The sequence below is a fragment of the Bactrocera dorsalis genome, chromosome 2 (genome assembly GCF_023373825.1).
Source record: "Bactrocera dorsalis isolate Fly_Bdor chromosome 2, ASM2337382v1, whole genome shotgun sequence".
Lineage (NCBI taxonomy): Eukaryota > Metazoa > Arthropoda > Insecta > Diptera > Tephritidae > Bactrocera > Bactrocera dorsalis.
Window position 1 is genome coordinate 73,725,271 of NC_064304.1, and position 20,461 is coordinate 73,745,731.

Here is a 20,461-nt window from a genome sequence, read left to right on the forward strand (position 1 = left end):
TACAGAAACTAACGAAGAAGAGCCAGAAGAAATATGGTGCAGCAGTGATGAAGAGTATGAAGAAAATTACGAAATCAATATTAATAATGAAAGCTATGAAGAATGTTTATAATTTTGTAAATTTCAAAAGAAACAATGCGCTTCTTTGAAAATTTAAATAAATATTTCTATTAATTAGATATGATAAATAATTTCTATAGCCTATATGTCGTAATTACAAAAGAAATATTTTCATTCCTTTTATGTATTAGCTATGCAATCAAATTTGAATGAGAAGTTTAATTTCGCATTAAATTTACACATTATTTAGTAATTCACACATTAGGTTAATTTTTAAACTTTTATTTAAATATTAAGTCGTAAATAATTACACAATAACATCATTCGATCGCTCCTGACGCGCTATCTCACTCGCACCTATACAATTGTATATTGCCTCGCGCTCGTACCTATACCCTTGGTATTGGGACCCAATATGTTTGTCTGGCCTAGGTAGGAACTGTCGAAACTGTCTGGCAACTGAGAAAACATCTTCTAATAGTCACCCAAATAACATGTATAAATTTTAACTTTTATACTATAACGAAAGTAGAATTAAAATTTATTAAAGTTTTAGGGCGTCTGGCAAGGGATTGCCACCATAAAAAGTGTCTGGCAATAAATAAGATGGTTTGTAATGTTATTCCGAATAACATATTAAAAAATTACGCTTTATAAAATAACGAAAGTTGGCTGTTATTTTATGCACCTGTCCCACCCGCTACCCCCCAAAGCCACGATGACTTGAATTTCACATTTTGCCATCGTTCTTACCTGTGTTCAAAGCATACTTCAACAAACTTTCAGCTTTTATAAAATGACGAAGGTCTGGATGTCACGGGCTCTTAGACTATTACACTAATGTTATTGCCAGGCGACATTCTGCTGGTATTGGACGACGTATATGACACTGTTTTGCTATACGCCTTTTAATTAAGCTTAGAAGAAGCTTAAATTGATCCACTTGCATCCGAGTAGCCTTTTGGAACTGAGAGGAATCATTGTTTTTTATATAAACGAATAAATTATTGAAAAAACCATGCAGCTCTCTCTCATTTTCCGCATATATAGGATGCGTCCACACCCGTGTTTTTTTATCACTTATCGCGCACAAGCGTAAAATATTGATTAATTTCTTTTTGGCAACTAGAAGTAAAAGCAATTGTTGCAATCTTTTTTTTCTTTCCACTTCCATTTTAAAATTTTTAAATTTCAATTTCAATTTCAATTATTTATTGCAATCAGCTGATTGTCAAAATTTACTGCACATGTGTTTTGGCTGGAAAAAATAGTGCAGATCTGCATGCAGAATATCTGCACATGTAATTCCGGCATAACCCTTCTTCCAACGTAGTAGTTATAAAAATTGTCTTCAATATATTCGAAATTTTCTTAAAATAACTCAAATTCAGAATCGAATGCTATTATTTACAAATATATAAACTAATTTTAATAGTTTGATTTCAGTTTTGATATTTTATATTATGAAAAATTATAATTGAAAACTTAGATGTGTACAAAACTACATATGCGTAGTAAGTAATGGCAACATTGTTCGAAAAAAACGAGAACAAAACGCTTGGCGCTCGTAGCGAAGTGAGAAGATGTTTATGCCATTAGCGTTTGTATTCCATTTGTGTGCTTAGCCACTCTCAATCAATAATGCTATACCGCGCAAAGACATTTTTATTTGATGATTTCTTATATTTTTGAAAATATGTGTTCCCTTTCTATAGCGCATATTATTATTTTAATACATTTCCAGAGGCAATTTAGATTTTTAAAATGTTAAACAATTATAGAAAAAACCTCAATTCTTTGAATATTTTGATAAAACAACCAAACTGAAAATCTCACAAATCATATATTCATATAAGTATTTTCATTAAATGGAACTGCAATATGTTTTAACACAATATATAATGGTCATAAATATTTTTTCTTTTTTATACATATATGCAGATATGCATACATATGTACTAGGGTGGTTTTTCAAAATAAATTTTCAATTTTTGGAAGTGCTCACTTCTAGAAATGTGCCATTTAGTGTAAAATACAATTGTGACAGTTTCAGCTCAATCGGAATCGGGAAGGCAATTCCCGTGCCGAAAAGGCCTTGAAGTTTGATAAAATTGCCATTTTTCGCGAAAAAGCGTTTTTTTCGACTTTAACTTATGACTGACTCCACCTATTACAATAAATTTATTGTCAAATGAAAGGTAATTTTGTTGAAATTAAAGTCTATTATAATACATTTTCTTTAGAAATGCATGGTTTGGAAGATATTTAACATTTAAGGGACCAAGTTCGTGTCAAATGCCTTAGTATAGTTCTTCGCAGTAACACTCGAGGTTCTCCACGATTTTTGAAACTATCCTTATCTTAACCATAAACAATGTATACACAATGTATACACTGAAGTCCTTTATTTATAGAAAAAGCTAGAAATTTGTAAAATCTTTTAGTTATGTATTGTATTTTCAGTTTTCGTACATTAATTGGTACAATATTTAACAAAAAGATAATCTATTTAAAAATAAACATATAGAAAAGAAAATTCATACTAAAAACAAAAATTATAAAAAATTTATCAATTTATTTATATATTATTATTTCCAATACATTCATCAGATAAGGGCAGAGGTAGGGTACTTTTGGAAGTATCAGGGTAAAGCCGACGACAATCCGCTACCACTTGAAGCAGGAATTGTTTTTGCTCCTCATCTTTTGTAAGAATACTATTGAAGTCTTGAATTAAGTTAACCCCTTTTAACTAATCCCTCAAAACTTTGAAGTTTCAAAAAGTGTTTATTTTCGGACCATTTCTTGGGGTTCTCTGTCAAAAAATCAGTTTTGACTTTGAAATATTCGAAAAAGGCCAGGCTTTGATCCGGAACAAAGTTCTGAATAGGTTTACAGCTTTATTTTCAGAAACTTGCACCCTCATTATCCTTGAAGACCGTTCTTCTTCTGTTAAATTCCTGTACGATAAAATCTTTTTTGTCATTTTTTTTTATTTCATTTGAAACATTTTTGTCAAATAAGCTAAGGCAAATCAGTTCCGGGTTCAGATACCCCAGGTGAAGTAATTACTTCTTTATAACCACGACTGTATTTCCTTTTTTTACTCGCTGTCTCCGCTTTGCTGGCTTTTTCATCATCGGTAAATACTTCGTCCGAGGTGATTTCTTCCACTTCTGATTCAGAAGACAATGAGATGTCTCGTACATTTTCTGTTGCAATGAAAAAAGGAAAGAAAATGTATGGATTTTGGGAGAAAAATTCTATTGATGTTGGTAACAAATAGGAACGAATAAAGGCTATAGCTTCTAAGAGCCAGCATTTTATTACCTATTTAAGTATGGGTTTGAGTATCTAATTTTTAAGTAAAATTGGGCAAATATACTATAAACTTACCAGCGCTTACTGGTGAAATCTGTCGCCATCGCCACTCTTCTGCTTTTGCTTTTCTTGCTTCTCTTCTTTGTTCAGCTAGAGCTGTATTCACATCGATACCTTCCAAATGGCCTGGACGTCCTTTCTTTCTCTGATATGTCAAAAATTTAATATCTTCCTGATTAGACATTTTTGAAATGGCCTCTTCCACTGCTACATCAAAAAGATCGGACAGTTTGGATGTGAATGAAAGATTTTTTTCCTCTTGACGTTTTGTCTTCAATCTTGAACACTTCTGAAGTGCCCTCCATTCGTTATATAATTTTTCGACTTTGCGAACAGCATTTTTTTGTAATTGATAAGGTATTCTAGCTTTCTCCCAGAACACAAGAACTTCCGTCAGAGTGAGTTTTGCAGCATCACTAAAAGGTAATCCAACTTCACGAATGTTGTAAAACAATGCATTTAACACTTGATGATTAGATGGCAGTTTACTCCCGATTATTTGATGAGATGAATACCCAATTAAATAAATTAGGTTTTTAGATCGAACACGAACATTAGATGATGTAGTAGCCATTTGAATTTAATTATATAACTATGTATGTAATATCTTGCACTTTCTAATATCAAGCACTTTCTAATATCAAGCACTTAGCACAACAAACTTTAAAATAACATTTCTCTTAAAGCATCAAAATCAAATAGGGGATTCCCCACTTTTTGCTTACTACCAGAATACGTAACGGTAAATATGAGCAACAAGTCAGCCACGAGATGCCAGAAATATATGTACAATACCAAATAATACTAGAGATGCCAGCTTATTGGAGAAAAAATATGTTTAGTGAGGTTGAAATGTGAAAAAGTAGTAAAGTAAAGGTTAATAAAAGTTATTCTGATCTTTTGTTGTTGTCGCTTTATTTTAGTAAAAGTATAGGATATACTAAAGTAAAGTTGCATAAAATGAAAAGTTAAGAAATTTGACGGCCCAATTATGTCACTGTCTTAGGCCAAGGCCAAACTCACCAAATGTCAAAAAATACTTAAAAACAAGGAAGGGCTGTCTTCGGCCATGCCGAAGCCTTCATACCTTTCATGAATGTACAATTCCGATATAAAGTAAACTCCGCTCTTAAATTTGTGTACAATGTCAGTATTGCCGCAACCATTCTGCCAGAGATAAAGAGACGTTTAACTCCCCGTGCACACCTAAACTTGACATCGAGTTCAGGAGGTTTTGACGTTTATCAATTGGAAACGAGCGATGGCCAGAGTGAAATCTTGCCAAATTTTTGTAATTTGAAGACTCATAGTATTATTTTCAATGGAAAATGATTAAAAACATGTATTGATTGAGAGCTAACAAGCTTAAATCCTTTATTGGGTATTGAAAGGTCAAAATTCAGTTCTTCTAATATACTTTAAAAAGATTTAAATAGTTTCTCCATATAATAAATAACCACTACATAGTAATTTTTATTCGTACTAAATGTTGGGTGTTTTAATTTAAAATGCTCAAAAATTCTTATTTTGTTCGATCTGGCCATAATGGAAAATGTTATAAAAAACGCTTATTTTGAGGTGCTCTCACTCAAGTGAACATCCCTTTATTCCTGATTCTGTGATGAACATACATAAGTTGCGGAGGAATGCAATTGATTTTTTTTCGCAACTTCTTATGCCCTTCCCTCCGTACACTGATATTCCCCTCATCTAGCTCCCGTGCACACTTTGCTAACTTTTCAGGCAAAAATGTGCCCATCCCTGCTTTTACCAAAAATAGTTTCCATGATGCAGACCCAAATGCGAAATACAAATTATATGGGCCGATTCCGAAATAGTTTTAGCCTGGTTAGAAAAGCTACCATTGGTGTGAAAAATATATATTTCTAATGGAACGTCGCAGATACTTGACCTAGTGGGATCAGCCACATGGCAACACGTATCCAGTGCTGATAAACCTGCCGATATTCTTTACAAGGGGGTACAAACACCTTTATCTTGCCCCCACCACGTTCTGGTTAAATGGCCCTCAATGCAGCATAATTGTCCCAAAAAGTCGAAAAATCGACACCTTTTACACAATATTGGATGATAATGACATCCTTGAACGATTTTCATCTTTCCCCTGAGCCCTCAGAGTAGTCGCCTATATGCTCATGTTCATAGAGCGGCTTAAAGTTGAAATGGCATCTTGTCCCCAATGCGAAACATTGACACACCAAGACTTACAAAAAACAAAGATCGCTCTAATCGCATCAACCCAATCGCGCTACTTCATCGCCAATGTAGCAATTTTCATAGATTTTTTAATACATACCATCTATAAAAATTCTATAAAGCCTTACCTAAAAAGCTGAATATCACGAGAAGTATTAATGATAGCGATTTTGACTTTTTTTATAGAAAATAAAATTTCCTACAAATTTGTCCTGAACATTTTTTCTACAGCTCCTGTCATTTACGAGATATATACAAAAAAATGCGAAATTCTTGGAAAAATCGAGTTTAGAGCCCCGTACTACCTCGCCGGTGTGAGTAACGACTTCATTGCGCTGGGCTTTTTCGTAGAGTGAACAATTCTGAGAAATATGCGTCTAAATTCAAAGCAATGCCATAAATTACCTCTGATCTGTAGGTATTTAAAGATAAAAACTCACGATTGTAGTATTTCCATGGAAAATTTTTACAGGCCTTGGTCCAGAGTTAAAATTTTCAGGGATTTTTTTTAGGGTATTTCCAAGGAAATTTCGTGACGGGACTGAATTCAAAAAAACACCATAATGTATATATTACGAGCATATATGTATGTATTATTCATTGGTATGAGAATACAAAATGTTTTTAGAAAAATGTATTCTAATATCTATTATAATCACAATGAACCAAAAAAATTCATTATTTAACATAAAACAACAAATTTATGGAAGAAAAACTCAAAAATTGCGTTGACAAAAGTCTACATACAGTACGAAGCTCATACTTTGTACATTGTTATGATAACGGTAAAGTACCGTTAGCCTTTTTCTTTCATTTCATTATGTTTACTATTTAGTATTTATTGAATTCAGTTGTGGTTTGAACACTTGAATAGCTATAACGGCTCCGCGGAAAGAAATATCAATTGATGTAAGAAATTTGGTGATAAAACCAAGAAAAGAAAAAAAATCATATGTTGAAATTTCTAAAATTTTTAACTTGAGTCGAGCAACAGTCCAAACAATTGTAAAAAACTTCGAAAATAGTGGTTCCACCGAAAATAAACCGCGCAGTGGCCGCCCAAGAAAACTATCTCGTAGAGACGTCAGCCTGATTCTCAAAGAAGTAGGCAAAAATCCAAAAGTAATTGCTCCAAAATTAGCCGAACACATAGCAAGTACGTCACAAAAGAGTATCCATCCGAGAACAATACAAAGAACTCTAAGCGAAAATGGGTTTCACAGTAGAACACCACGAAAGAAACCACTTATTTCTGAAAAAAAACCGGAAACTTCCTTTAGAATTCGCCAAAAAACACAAAGACAAGGGGATGGATTTTTAGGAAAAAGTTTTATTTACGGATAATTAAAATTCAACATTTTTGGTAGCGATGGAAGAGCTAGGGTTTGGAGAAAAAATAACGCTGCGCTAGAACCGAAGAATGTAGTGTCAACTGCTGTTGCTGCCTCTGAAGTTGGAAAGTTAGCCTTCATTGAGGGTAAAATGGATCGTTTTAAATATAAGTCTCTGTTGGAACATAATTTGAAACCTTCAGTGGATAATTTGGGGCTCGGTTCCGGTTGGATCTTTCAACAAGATAACGATCTGAAGCATACGGCGCAAATTGTTAAGGACTGGTTGCTTTATTACGCTCCAAGGCAATTAAACACTCCACCTTAAAGTCCAGATTTGAATATTATTTAACATGTCTGGGAAATTTTGGGGCGCAAAATTAGAAAGCACCAGATTCCTAGCTCTGCTCTACTCAAAGAGCGCATATTAGGAGCTTGGAACAGCATAACGTCTGCAGAGTTGACAAATTTAGCAGAATCGATGCCACGGCGTCTTCAAGCAGTTGTAGATGCCAATGGGGGCCAAACTAAATACTAAAATTCCTTAATAACTATCATTTTGTTAAGTTTTCACACTGAATTAAGATATTTTTTTACTGTATTTAGACTTTTGTCAACATAATTTTTGAGTTTTTCCTGCATAAATTTGTTATTTTATGTTAAATAAGGAATTTTTTAAGTTTATTGTTATTAGCAAATAGATAAGAATAAAACTGTATCAACACATTTTGTACTCTCATATGCAATAAAACAGGGGGTGTATGTAGACTTTTGTCCGCCACTGTATATATATGTATATATTATATATATATATGTATATATTAGGGTGCTTCAAAAAAAAAATTTTAAATTTTTTCACCTTTACCCCCTCAATGTTACTGATTGACAAACAAAAAATCCTCCCTCAAGCCAGGCGTTGTAGCTTAACTCTAAGGGGTCGTTATTTTTTTTAGGTTCCCATACATTTTATATAGGAATTTTCGGTTTTTCATTCAAACAAAAATTTCACCAACTCGTTTCTCAAAAATAACCATCACATATTCATAAAGTTGGCTTTTCAAACTTTAAATTCCTGCGACAGAGTTTGATTATCTCAATTAGACGATTAAATATAGTGATTTGAAATTTGGAATTATTTCAATAAAAATAAAAAAAGTTTCTGAGAATAAAATTCAAAAAAAAATTTTTTTTTTGAAGCACCCTAGTATATATTATATATAAACTTCACTTTCACTCGACCGAAACCGAAACCGCAAAAAATGGAAAATGCACAGGCAATTGCTTAAAGGTTAAAAATTAAATTAATACGCTTAATTAAAATAATACGCTTACGCTAGTATTATGTTTTTTTTCCGAAAAATTAAGTACACTTTTAAAGCCCCGCACTGAGTCCCTGCTCGGGCGCATTGAAAAATCTTAAGCGCTTTTAAGATGCGAAAATAGAAAATTAGACTGACAGAGATGCGCATCTTGATGAAAATGTCAATTGCCTGTGCATAGAACAAATTTAAGATTGCCGAAAAGACATCAGTTCGCGGGTATGGTGTTCATACAATAGAATTCTTGGAGTTAAATAGATGTGAAAAAACTAAAATTCTCCTTCATAATTTCAGTCGCTATTGGAAATAACACTATATATTGGACCTCCACAAGAGGTACCGATGTAAAACTACAGAAAATGCGACGAATATTGTGTCCTGATTCATGACGAATGTCTCCCCTACCGGATGGCGGCTTGGCTACATAGAGAAGTCTTACCAAGGCTACGACGGTCATATTCGGGTAGTCAATCTCCATATGCAATCAAGAAAGCTAACAAAGCCACTCGTTAAACTCTGCTTTTTACCGACTGCCGCTATCATAGAAACGAAACCGATAAAGCCCTCAAATCAAACGGATAAAATAAATATTTAAAAATAACAAACAAAACAACTTAAATAATCGATTAACATAACGATCCACTTATGAAGCATAACGTGGCAGCAGCCTCAGCAACGCCAGCAGGTCGTTTAGGTACACGGCCATTGCTTTAATTGTCTGGCGCCTACCCACAACACACAGGAGTGTACATCGGGAAAACTGTGCAAGTTTTTGTATACGTACGAGAGTCGTGCGATTTACTTCCTAATCGACGACAAAGCTTCAAAGTATTGCAAATTCGAATAGTGTAAAATTATGTGTTATGTACATAAGTATATGTATTTTGATAACTTGGAAGTAATAAAGTATGATGTTCTGTTCCTGTGATAATTGTCAAATAATTAATCAAAGTTTTCAAAGTGTACTTACTTGTTCGACCCACAAATTTGTCGTCATTATTTGGTTTTTGAGATTCTGAAAAATAATAAGTTACTATTAATTAAATCTTATTACTACAGTAGAAACTCGATTAACCGGACTAATTGTTGTCGATAGGCATTCGGATAATCGAAAATCCGGATAATCGAATGTATGAAGAAAAACAAATAGATATTTATATCCTGCAACGAAAATCGATGTATTAAGAAATGAACACTTACTTATGTATGTATGTATGTTCATATTTTCTTAGATTACACTACATACGTAATACTAAACTGCAGCATTAATCATGAAATACAATAAAATATTTCGATACGTATGTACGAATAATTTGTCTACAATATGTATTTGGTAATTTGCATTTGGTTATTTCATGATAAGTAGGTAGGTAATAAGTTTAATTTGGTTTAAAATATTTGGTAATTGTCATTTGACATAAGCAACTTTTTCTCTTCATTGCTGCTTTATCACGAATTCGTTTCAGTTGTAGTAGACTCACAGTATCACTCTAGGGGTATTCTCTCGCTCTTGCAAACCCCTTACACGGTGCAAGAATTGCATATATTTCCTCTCGGTGTACCGGCACAACAACAAACACACGCAGAAAATTATTTGCAAGGGCTGTAAAATATGTCAGACCAAAAACCATGTATATTTGCGTGCAATGTCATGCAAAAATATAATTGCAACCCTGTTTTAGCTGACGTTTTACATAAAGTCATATAGCGTCGTTAAATTGTCTCTTACGCTTTGGCAGGTTTAAATTTGTAGACGTGACACGCACGTCAGAGCGGAGTCACAATTGAAAATGAACTAAAACAATAATGAAACGCGCGGGGCAGCGGCAGCGACCCCACACTGCGCGAGCGGAATATGCAAGTTCCGACAAGTTCATGATTCCATAATTTCTAAGTAGGTACATATAAATTGGTCGCGATTGGTAGTCCGGATAATCGCGAATCCGTATAACTGAGGGCCGGATAAACGAGTTTCTACTGTAATTATATATGGAATATAAAAAAATTCAAACAACATTATTTAGCAAACAATATTCATGTTGGAAGAAGACTTTGCTCAATTTATTTCAAAAGGAGACAATGATATACAAGTACATATATATCCTGTTATATACTCTTTCACCCCTATTTTGTGCACTTGACAAATTAACAAAATATGGAAAATTAACTCAAATATTTATCAAGCGAAAAATATTTTGGTATTCTGTGACAATCTTGATAAAAGTAAAAGCTTTACCTTCACAATAAGTTTTGCTACAGCCCGCACACTTCTCGAAAGGGACGACTGACTCATGGGCAAGTTGACGTTTTTACCTACACATTTCTGGTATGAGCCGTGTCCAAAGAAGTTCAAAGCTGCTAGAACCCTTACAGTTAAAGATAGTTTTAGTCGACGGCAAATTTCACGAGTAAATCGAAAAATTTGCACAAAGGTATTCTCGCTCAAAGAAAATGGATTGCTATCGTCGCGTAAACATTTTAAATGTGGCGCGTGATTCTTATTTGCACAATTTTCATCTTCGTTTAACAATAATAACAAAAGTAAAATATCTTTCATTTTCACAACAAGATGTACATAACAAGCACTGTCAAGAGCATTTGACATCTTAACAACTTATAAAGAAAAGAGCTTTTTATTTCAGACACAGAATACGAAATGCTTGATAAATTTAAAATTTTGACAAATTTGAAATATGTTGAATTTGTCAAGCGCACAGAATAGAGTGTTTATCTAAACCAGTTAATATCACAATAAATATCTAAATACTACATTATTGCGGCCATAATGCCCTTATAGAGTAACGTCTGTTAATTTACATAAACCAACGTTTCCGGCTTACTCGTGGGACCAAACATGAACGAAGCCAACATAACAACAACTACAACCAATTTGACGACAACAGTGACAACTAAAGGAACCGATATGGCTTATAGGAATCCTTTAACGGAATCAGAAGAGGACGAATTACTCGCCATCTCCAAGGCTGCCATGAGCACCAACCAAGGTGCACTGGCGGCTAAAGGAGAAAACAGGAAAAAGCGCAAAAAATCCTTGAATAAGCTGACGAAAACCCGGTACCAGAGGGTCGTCTTCATACTGGGGACGATCAGGCAGCCGGTACCGCAATTGACGAGGCAGAAACAAAGAATCTGACAACCTTCATAAACGAGAGGAAAGCACATGGATTGCAGACAAATCTGGCAAGGCAGCAATATGGTCCTGTAAAGAGCAACCTTTTAAGACCTGCCCCAGAGAAGCCCATAACTTTTTCACATGGGCGAATATTCAGGGGATTTGTTTTGTAAGCTGCTATGCTCGCCCCAGCGCATCAATCACAGAATTCGAAGACTTCCTCTTAAGGCTGTCTTTAGAAACCAGAGGCAAAGCACCTATTATAATAGCGGGTGATTTTAATGCCTGGTCAACTGCATGGGCAGCAGATGTACAAACCACCGCGGGCGGCTAATTCATGAATATCTGAGTCAAACTCACTTAACAGTAATGAACACCGGAACTCGAAACACTTACCAAAAAGGCAATAAAGGCATAATTGACATTATGTTTGCAAACGATTCGCTGAGCAGGCACATTAAGTGGGCAGTGTCCGGCATATACACAAACAGTGATCACATGGCAATTATAGCACAAATTTCGTACTCCCGAGAGCAGGAGCTTTTTGGCAGAAACCCCTCAAGAAAGCGAAGTTGGAAACAACAAGAGTTCGACCCAGACCTGTTTGACCTAGTCTGGAGTGCATCAAAGGCATCTGGTAACAGCGCCGCCCACTTGGTATCAGCAGTTCGAAAAGAAATGGTGGCAGCATGCGATGCAACAATGCGTAGAACGTCACATCAACACAAGCGGCGGCCTGTATATTGGTGGAATGAGGAAATTTCCATGCTGAGAAAGCTTTATCACTCAGCTAGACGACGGCTACAGCGTAACTGGGGCGAAACGAACGAAAATCGCCTTAGGGAGGAATTTAAAAGCCACAAGAAGCTCCTGAACTCGGCAATTACACGAAACAAAAAATCATGCTTTGAGAAGCTGTGTGAACAAGCAAACTTTGACCCTTGGGGTACAGCATACAAAATATGTATGTCCAGATTTAGAAAGAAGCAGCAGCAACCTAAAGATGCCTCTTTTATGGGAAAGGTCGTCGAAACACTATTGCTGAAACACGACCGGATTTCATATGCCAAGCGACGAAACGAAGTTGTAGAGTCACCCCCGTTAGTCACGGAAGACGAACTATTGGCAATAGCAAGGAAAATCAAAAACACCAAAGCACCTGGATTGGATGGCATACCAAACAGAGCTCTGAAGGAAGCCATAAGCTTAAAACCCCGAGTTTTCGCTAAAATGTACAACGCTTGTTTAAAGGAAGAGGTATTCCCCGACTCTTGGAAAGTACAACGTTTGGTTCTGCTCCCAAAACCAAAGAAACCACCTGAAGGACCTTCATCGTACCGACTCATAAACATAATAACGAGTTATTTTAAAAACAGGAGGCTGATTTTTGAGACGGACGAAGGCACCAAGAGCTACTCTATCTCGAGTGGAGTACCCCATCTCATGGTGGTAGCAGTAGCCAAACAATTAGCCGACCTGAGAAATAAATCTAATGACTGCATAAATGGTCTACGCCAATGGTTCTCTTCTGTGAGATGAAACTGGCGGGGGAAAAACAGAAGTTTTACTCATAAGTACTGGGAAGATAGAAGAACGAATAGAGCTCACTATAGGGGAGTGCGAGATTACCTCGCAGCCGCAACTGAAGTATCTGGGAGTAATATTGGACTCCAAATTAAAATTTAAAGAACACCTGGAGTATTCTTCCGCGAAGGCAAACAAAATCTATAATGCCCTATCGAGAATGATGACCAATAGAGGCTGTGTGCGTTCCAGCCGGCGATTCTTAATAGCGAAAGCAATGAGTTCCGTAATACTGTATGGGGCACCAGTTTGGATACAGGCAATGGATATAAAAGCGTATGCTAAACAAATAATTGCAGTGCATAGGCTTTCTGCAATTCGAGTAATAAGTGCTTTCCGGACTATATCAACCGACGCTGCTGAAGTATTAGCCAGCATGCCGCCCATTGACCGGGAGATGAACTCGAGCGTTTATATCATCTACCGACATGGGGACCTAGACTTTCATCTGACCCAAATACTTAGTGGACATGGGTGCTTTAGAAGCTACCTTTTTAGATTCCACAATGACATTAGTCCGAACTGTCCGACGTGTACAGAGCATATAGAAGACTCTGAACATGTACTATTTTATTGCCCTAGATTCTCAAATACAAGGGAAAAACTAAAAACTACACTAGGTGGTAGTTTTACAGTCGATAATTTAACGACACTCATGTGTCAGTCGACCGATAAATGGAAAGCTCTCAGCGAAGCGTCAGCATCCATAATGACAAAACTGAGACTTTCTGAACAATTTAGGCGTCCGTCAGTCCGCACGATAGAGGAGACCTAAATGTCTTGTCCCTCCCACGTAGTAATACTTAGCCGGTGGTTCCGTGGGAGAGTCTTGAGGTGGGAGTAGGTTAGGTTTAGCGGATTAAAGTTCCGCACTCCGGCTTTCGATGCTTCCCCCTGCCATTTAAAGTTGACCCATCTGGCAACGCTGTAACTTTTAACAGCGCTGACAAATCGGCTAATGTCATACCGCGTTAGAAGCGTCATTCGAAGACAATTTATACCATGGAACAGTACACTCCAAAAGAACGCGCTGAAATTGTTCAGCTTTATATTCAAAATAACTTTTCAATTGTGTTAACTCAACGTGCGTTTCGCAAAAAAAATAAAGTGAAAAGTGCTCCAGTTAAGAACACAATTAAGTCTTTATACGCAAAATTTGTGAACACCGGTAATCTCAGTAATGCCAGTCATGCATCCAGACAACGCACAAGACGTTCTGATGAAAATATCGAAGCTGTACGAGCCAGTATTGAGGAGACTCCATCGACATCGAGTTATCGCCGCTCTCAGGAATTAGACATCTCTCGCACCACTCTCCGACGCATAATTCATAAAGATTTGAAGATGTTTCCATATAAAATTCAAATGGCACAAAAACTAAACCCAGCTGATTATCCGCGACGCCTTAATTTTGGCAAATGGGCCATCGAAATGGCTGAAAACGAACTTGACTTTTGGCGAAAACTCATCATGTCAGGCGAGGCACATTTCTCGTTGAATGGAGGCGTAAACAAGCAAAATTGCCGATTTTATGCCACCGAAAATCCTCAATTAATTGAAGAACAGCCTCTTTACGACCAAAAAGTAACAGTTTGGTGCGGTGTTTGTGCGAATATGATCATCGGACCGTATTTTTTCGAAGACGATGATGGAGCCACGACAACAGTCAATGGTGAGCGTTATCGAGCCATGATAACGGATTTTGTGATACCCATTATTCGCGAAAATGACATGGATAACTTCTGGTTTCAACAGGACGGGGCTACATGCCATACAGCTCGACCAACAATCAATTTATTGCGACCATTTTTCCCCGGGCGATTGATATCGAAAAATGGTGATGTTGACTGGCCACCGAGATCATCAGATTTGACGCCACCAGACTTTTATTTGTGGGGTTATTTGAAATCCAAGGTATACGCTAATAAGCCAAAGACCTTAGCTCAACTGAAAGCCAACATTCGACGTGAAACAGCCGCCATATCATCCGAAACATTGGCCAAAGTCATGGAAAATGTCGAAAAAAAGAGTGCATTTAGCTGTCAAAGCTAAAGGTGCCCATTTACGCGATCTAATTTTTAAATATTAGCTGAAACAAATCCCCTTGGACCAAAATAAATTATTTTTGAAATGAACAAAAAACATTGTTTTCTTTTGTTCTTTTTTTTTAGAAACAAATGGGTCAACTTTAAATGGCCTACCCTGTATAAAAAAAAAATAAACGAGAGGGGCATCGACATCAGCCTAATACAGGAGCCCTGGGTTAATAAAGACACCATCAAAGGACTAAACAGCTGTAACTATAACACTTTTACACACGAGACAAAGGTAAACCTCTGGCATGCATTCTTATCAATAGAAGTACAAATGCATTTCTTTGCCCTAACAGCACAACAGATATCACAGTAGTAAAGGTGGAGCACCACCACCAGCACCACTTACAAGACTAATAGAGGACAACAGGAAAGAAGATGTCCTAATAGGGTGTGATGCAAACGCAAGGCACTCTGTATGGCTAGCTGCAGTATAAACACCAGAGGTGAGTCACTTTTACGGTATGTTCTGAATAGCAATCTAAGTATATGCAACAAGGGCGATAAGCCAACCTTTATTTTTCCAAGCTCTGATAGGTTTCCGGGGTGGGAGGAAGTGCTGGACCTCACACTTCCAACAGACACAGACAGTCTCGTTGTGGATAACTGGAGGGTATCCGATGAGCCTTCCATGTCGGATCACTCCTGGATACTCTTCAGCATCCGCGAGAAATACAGTACTCCTCTCACATATCGGAACGGAACGGAGGCAATAAGAGTATGAGTAATCCTTAGGAACTAGATTCAGAAATAGAGAGTTGGAAAAAATCTTAACTACAACTTTCAATAAATCCACACCGCTAACAGTTCTGAAAAAAAGAAAGTTTCTTCCTTGGTGGAACAGCGAGCTCAAGAATTTGAGAACACGACTAAGGAAAGCAGCCATATAAAGGTATTATGAAAAGATTCAAAAAAGCAGTCAGAAAAGCTAAAAACGACTCATGGCGATCTTTCTGCACATCGATAGAAAGTTGCAGAGAAACCGCAAGGCTGAGTAAAATGCTGTCCAAAGATCATATTAATACTGCCTACATTAAGGCGGAAGGAAATGATTGGACCTCCACTGCAAAAAAAACTCTGGAGGTTCTTATTACAACGCAGTTCCCCGGGAGTCAGCAAACGCCTTTAACGAGGGTTCAACCAGAACCACCCGTTAACGCGGCTGATTACCGAGGCCAGATAGTAGACAAAAGCAAAATCAAATATGCCATAAATAGTTTATCACCATTTAATTCTGCAGGTCCAGACGGGACTATGCCCATAATGCTGCAAAAGCTGGTAGAACCAATGGTTCTAAGGCTTTAAGATATATACAAGACTAGCATTCAACTATCTTACATCCCAAGAAGTTGTAAAAGAATTGAAGTAGTATTCCTTCCAAAACTAGGCAGAAGAACACACGATAATGGCAAGGATTTTAGACCTAAGTCTCACCTCTTTTATGCTGAAGGTACTAGAAAGGCTAATAGACTTACATTTAAGAACAATAACGGAGGATAAGTTATCGAAGTCCCAACCAGAATACATAAAGGACCGATCAACCGAAACTGTTCTTCACGAGGTGATAAGTGTAATTGAAAAATCACTACACCATAAACAATACACCATGGCTGCATTTCTAGACATAGAGGGCGCCTTCAATAATATAAGTAGAAGTAAATGCCACAATTAATTCTCTGACACATGGTGGCATAGATGACACTGTGTGCAGATTGATACTATCGATGCTTGGGAATAGAATGATTATAGCATCAAACGGCGCTACAACACAAAGAAGTTATATGAGTAAAGGGACGCCTTAAGGAGTTTTCTCCCTGCTATTATGGGTTGCAGCGCTGAACGAAATACTACTCCAATTAATCGGTGGAGGAGTGAAAGCAGTAGCATATGCAGACGATACAGTGTTGTTGGTATCACGTATGTTTCCTTCAACAGTCAGCGAGATTATGGCTCTACGAAGGTTAAACCTATGGGCTAAGAACAATGGACTAGGTGTTAACCCGAACAAAACAGAATTGATGCTATTCACAAGCAGAACCAAAATCACTCAGCTTCAACTTCCGATACTAAACGGTACAACACTCTCTCTATCCCCCACAGCTGAAAACTTGGGGGTGGAGATTGACACCAAACTGTCCCGGAAAATAAATATAGAAAAAAGAATAAATAAAGCATATATGGCCTACTATACTTACAAGAGAATCGTCAGCAAGAAAAGTTCTATTGGAAAAGCACAAGGCTGTACGCAAGGCAGCAATATTTACGGGTAGCAAGGCGGAGCTTCTGGCCTTGTCTTCGCCCATGACAACTTCCAGTATACCACAACCGCAAGAAAGCACTAAGCGCAATAAAAGACAAACTCCAACTAGACTTAGTCTGGGTTCCGGGCCACATGAACATTTTCGACAACGAAAAAGCAGACACAAAGCAGGACCTTTCCTTAACGAATCCGAGCGGAGCTAATGCCGAGCCCGCTAGGATCGATCAAAAGAGAGATCATTAGACAATTTCAACAAATTACAAATAACAGATGGGAAAACATAACAAAATGCAACTAAACAATTATGGCCAACATATGACAAGAAAAGAACTAACGACCTATTAAAAAGATCTAGGAAAAGTATCTACAGAGTAACATCTACCATAACAGGGCACTGGCCATTTGGAGAACATGCATCCAAAATGGGTATGCCCTACAACAACATCTGCCGAGGCTGCGGAATAGCTGAGAACTAGCAAACAATTTTCCACTTTCTCTGTGAATGCCCAGCCCTATCACAGATCCGACACAAAACACTTGGAATCCATCAAGCACCAAACCTTGAATGGATTTCTACTAAAAGCATATCAGACCTAAGTAGCTTCAGGGTAAGGGTAAGGCTGAGCTCAGGGTACTACCGGGGTCACAGCTAGCGGATAGTGGACGGCCTACGCGAAGTAGGTTAGCTGCGAATAGTAATACGCAGCCCCCGACCAAGAGCTGCAGGAGAGCTGCAATGAACCTCCGGCAAAGAGGCGAGAAGATGCCGCCTTTAAATAAGCGTCCACAACCCCCACAGGGGTTGCACCGAGGGAGAACCTACCCACGAGACGGAGGCAAAAAAGCGACGAGGGAACCATTCGGTGAGCAGCACCAAAAGTGCACAGATGCCGGCGAAAACCCTGGGCAAGCGCCCATCAGAATTGAGGCCAGTAAGGTTCTGATTATGGAATACTGGAAACCAATAATGGACTAGTTTGACAAAAGGCTGGTTAGGGCAGTATTCTATCACCTCAGTAGGTAAGAGTGACATCTTACCGAAATGGCTGGCAGGCTAATACTGCTCTCACCTCCGTCTCGTTAAAACCCTGGCAGGTCTTTAAGTACGTTCAATGCACGTCGCCAAAGTTAATTTGGCCGTACAGGTTCAGTTGAGACGAGCTCCTGATTCGTGCCTGTACCTGGCTCTGAACACAAGCTCCCATGAGGGCTTTTGTCAACCCTTGCGTGGCCTCCCTGCTTGGGTTCATAAAGGGCAACTGTTACAACGTGCGGAGATAGCGGCTTGAAGCGGAGACCCATTAGATGAAAATGAACAGACCACAACAACAACAAAAAACCCAACAGAAGGAACTACATAAAAAACAACAAACCAAAGATGCTCAAGACGAGGAATATGGGACCGTGTTCCGCAGAATAGTAGGATACTTAGATCACCTACACTGACAATGACTCCCAAACAACTCGAAAAAACTAGAGAAGAGATAGCATCAAAGGATGCTCCTGCCGCAAGTTAACGACATAGCCTCGCTCCGGGTCACACACACTCACATACATCTTATCTCCTAATATACATTCCGAACAAAGGCGAACTATGTATGTAAACCGATAGAACTCGCTTTGACATGCACTATCAGTCGAACAATAGAAATGAACATGCATTATCTAGAAAGGCATTCTCAACATGTAAACAACAAACATCTGGCAATGGAATAATCCACTGCGATAACCAACTCCGCATCTCAAGTAATAGCAAGATAGCAGATATCGAATTACAACAAAGAAGTCGCATGCAGATAACAGCAGCCGCATTTCATTAGTATAAATAGCTGTAAGATCTTATATTAAAATTTAGTTCTTAAGAATATCAATAAAGGCACGCATTTCGGCGTATAAATAAAATTGTTTAAATTCTTGAACTCATATCGTGTAAACCAGGGATGGGCACATTAGCCCTCAGTGGCATTTTGCCCGTGCGGGCACGAGTGCACATTTTGAGGGCTAGGTGAGGGGATCATCGCGGGCAAACATGAAGAGGGAAGTGAGAGCAACGTTTTACCACTCCATATTTACAAATGAGAGCAACGTATTTTCCACCACCACTGACTGATCTATCATTCATGTACAGTGGTGTGAACAAAATAAAAACAACCATAAGGTGTTGTGAAGTTTTAAAATATGCTGTTTTCTTATTAAATAAAATTGTTTTTAGATACATAACATAACATATATATATTTTTTCCTAACAGTGATTAAAATTTCCCACCATGCAAAGGTAAATAAAAAAAAATTTTAATGCGAAACCCTAAACTCTGCAAATTATGTTTACCCCTTTTTGTTCACACAACTGTACAATTCCGATATGAAGTAAACTTCCACCCTTAAATTTGTGTACAATGTCAGTATTGCCGCAACCACTCTGTGATGAACATCAATTCACGGAGGAATGTAATTCATTTTTTTTCGCAATTTTTCTCAACTTGTTATGCCCTTCTCTCCGTAAACTGATATTCCCCTCATCTAGCCCCCGTGCGCACTTTGCTAACTTTGCGGGCTAAAAATGTGCCCATCCCTGGTGTAAACGATATTAACTGGAGGCTCAACCAGTCTGTAAGCCATCTCTATCCATTGAATAAAACGATAGAAAAAATTCCACGGGAAGTAGGACTTCCAGCACTAGATCTTTGAAAAAGGTGCTTAAAATTGAACAAAGATAAAATTAATATTCCTGCAAAATCTGGAAAAGAATAACGGATAAGTCTTGATATATAGATAAAACAGTCAAGCAACGTTATATCAACGGATATCCCAACACGCTAGAATCTCAAAAAAGGAGACAAAAGCCGTTCAATTTGCGTCGTCCCCTATTGAACACCGACGTCAAGATGACAACACAAGAAATCGCAAGCTTGAGAGCACAAATCGCTGCTCTGACCACAACGTTCACTGAAACTCAACAAAGATTGAATTCGTTGGAAACCCACGCAACACCTAACGTCACAGTCACAAACCAATACCAGGACTGTACACCAAACATCACAGATGAATCACAAATAAACTTAGAAATATTCAAAACCTTACCA

General features: G+C 37.6%; 1 protein-coding gene across 6 annotated transcripts in view; it reads right to left on the reverse strand.

The window, feature by feature from the left end:
* Window positions 1-20,461, reverse strand: part of LOC105222584 (acetylcholine receptor subunit alpha-like) — a 374,463-nt gene that overhangs the window by 290,288 nt on the left and 63,714 nt on the right. For all 6 annotated transcript variants that reach the window (XM_049450054.1, XM_049450055.1, XM_049450051.1 and 3 more), the window contains exon 3: window positions 9,279-9,323. In XM_049450054.1, coding sequence (XP_049306011.1) covers window positions 9,279-9,323 — 45 coding nt within the window. The remainder of the gene's footprint in view (window positions 1-9,278; window positions 9,324-20,461) is intronic.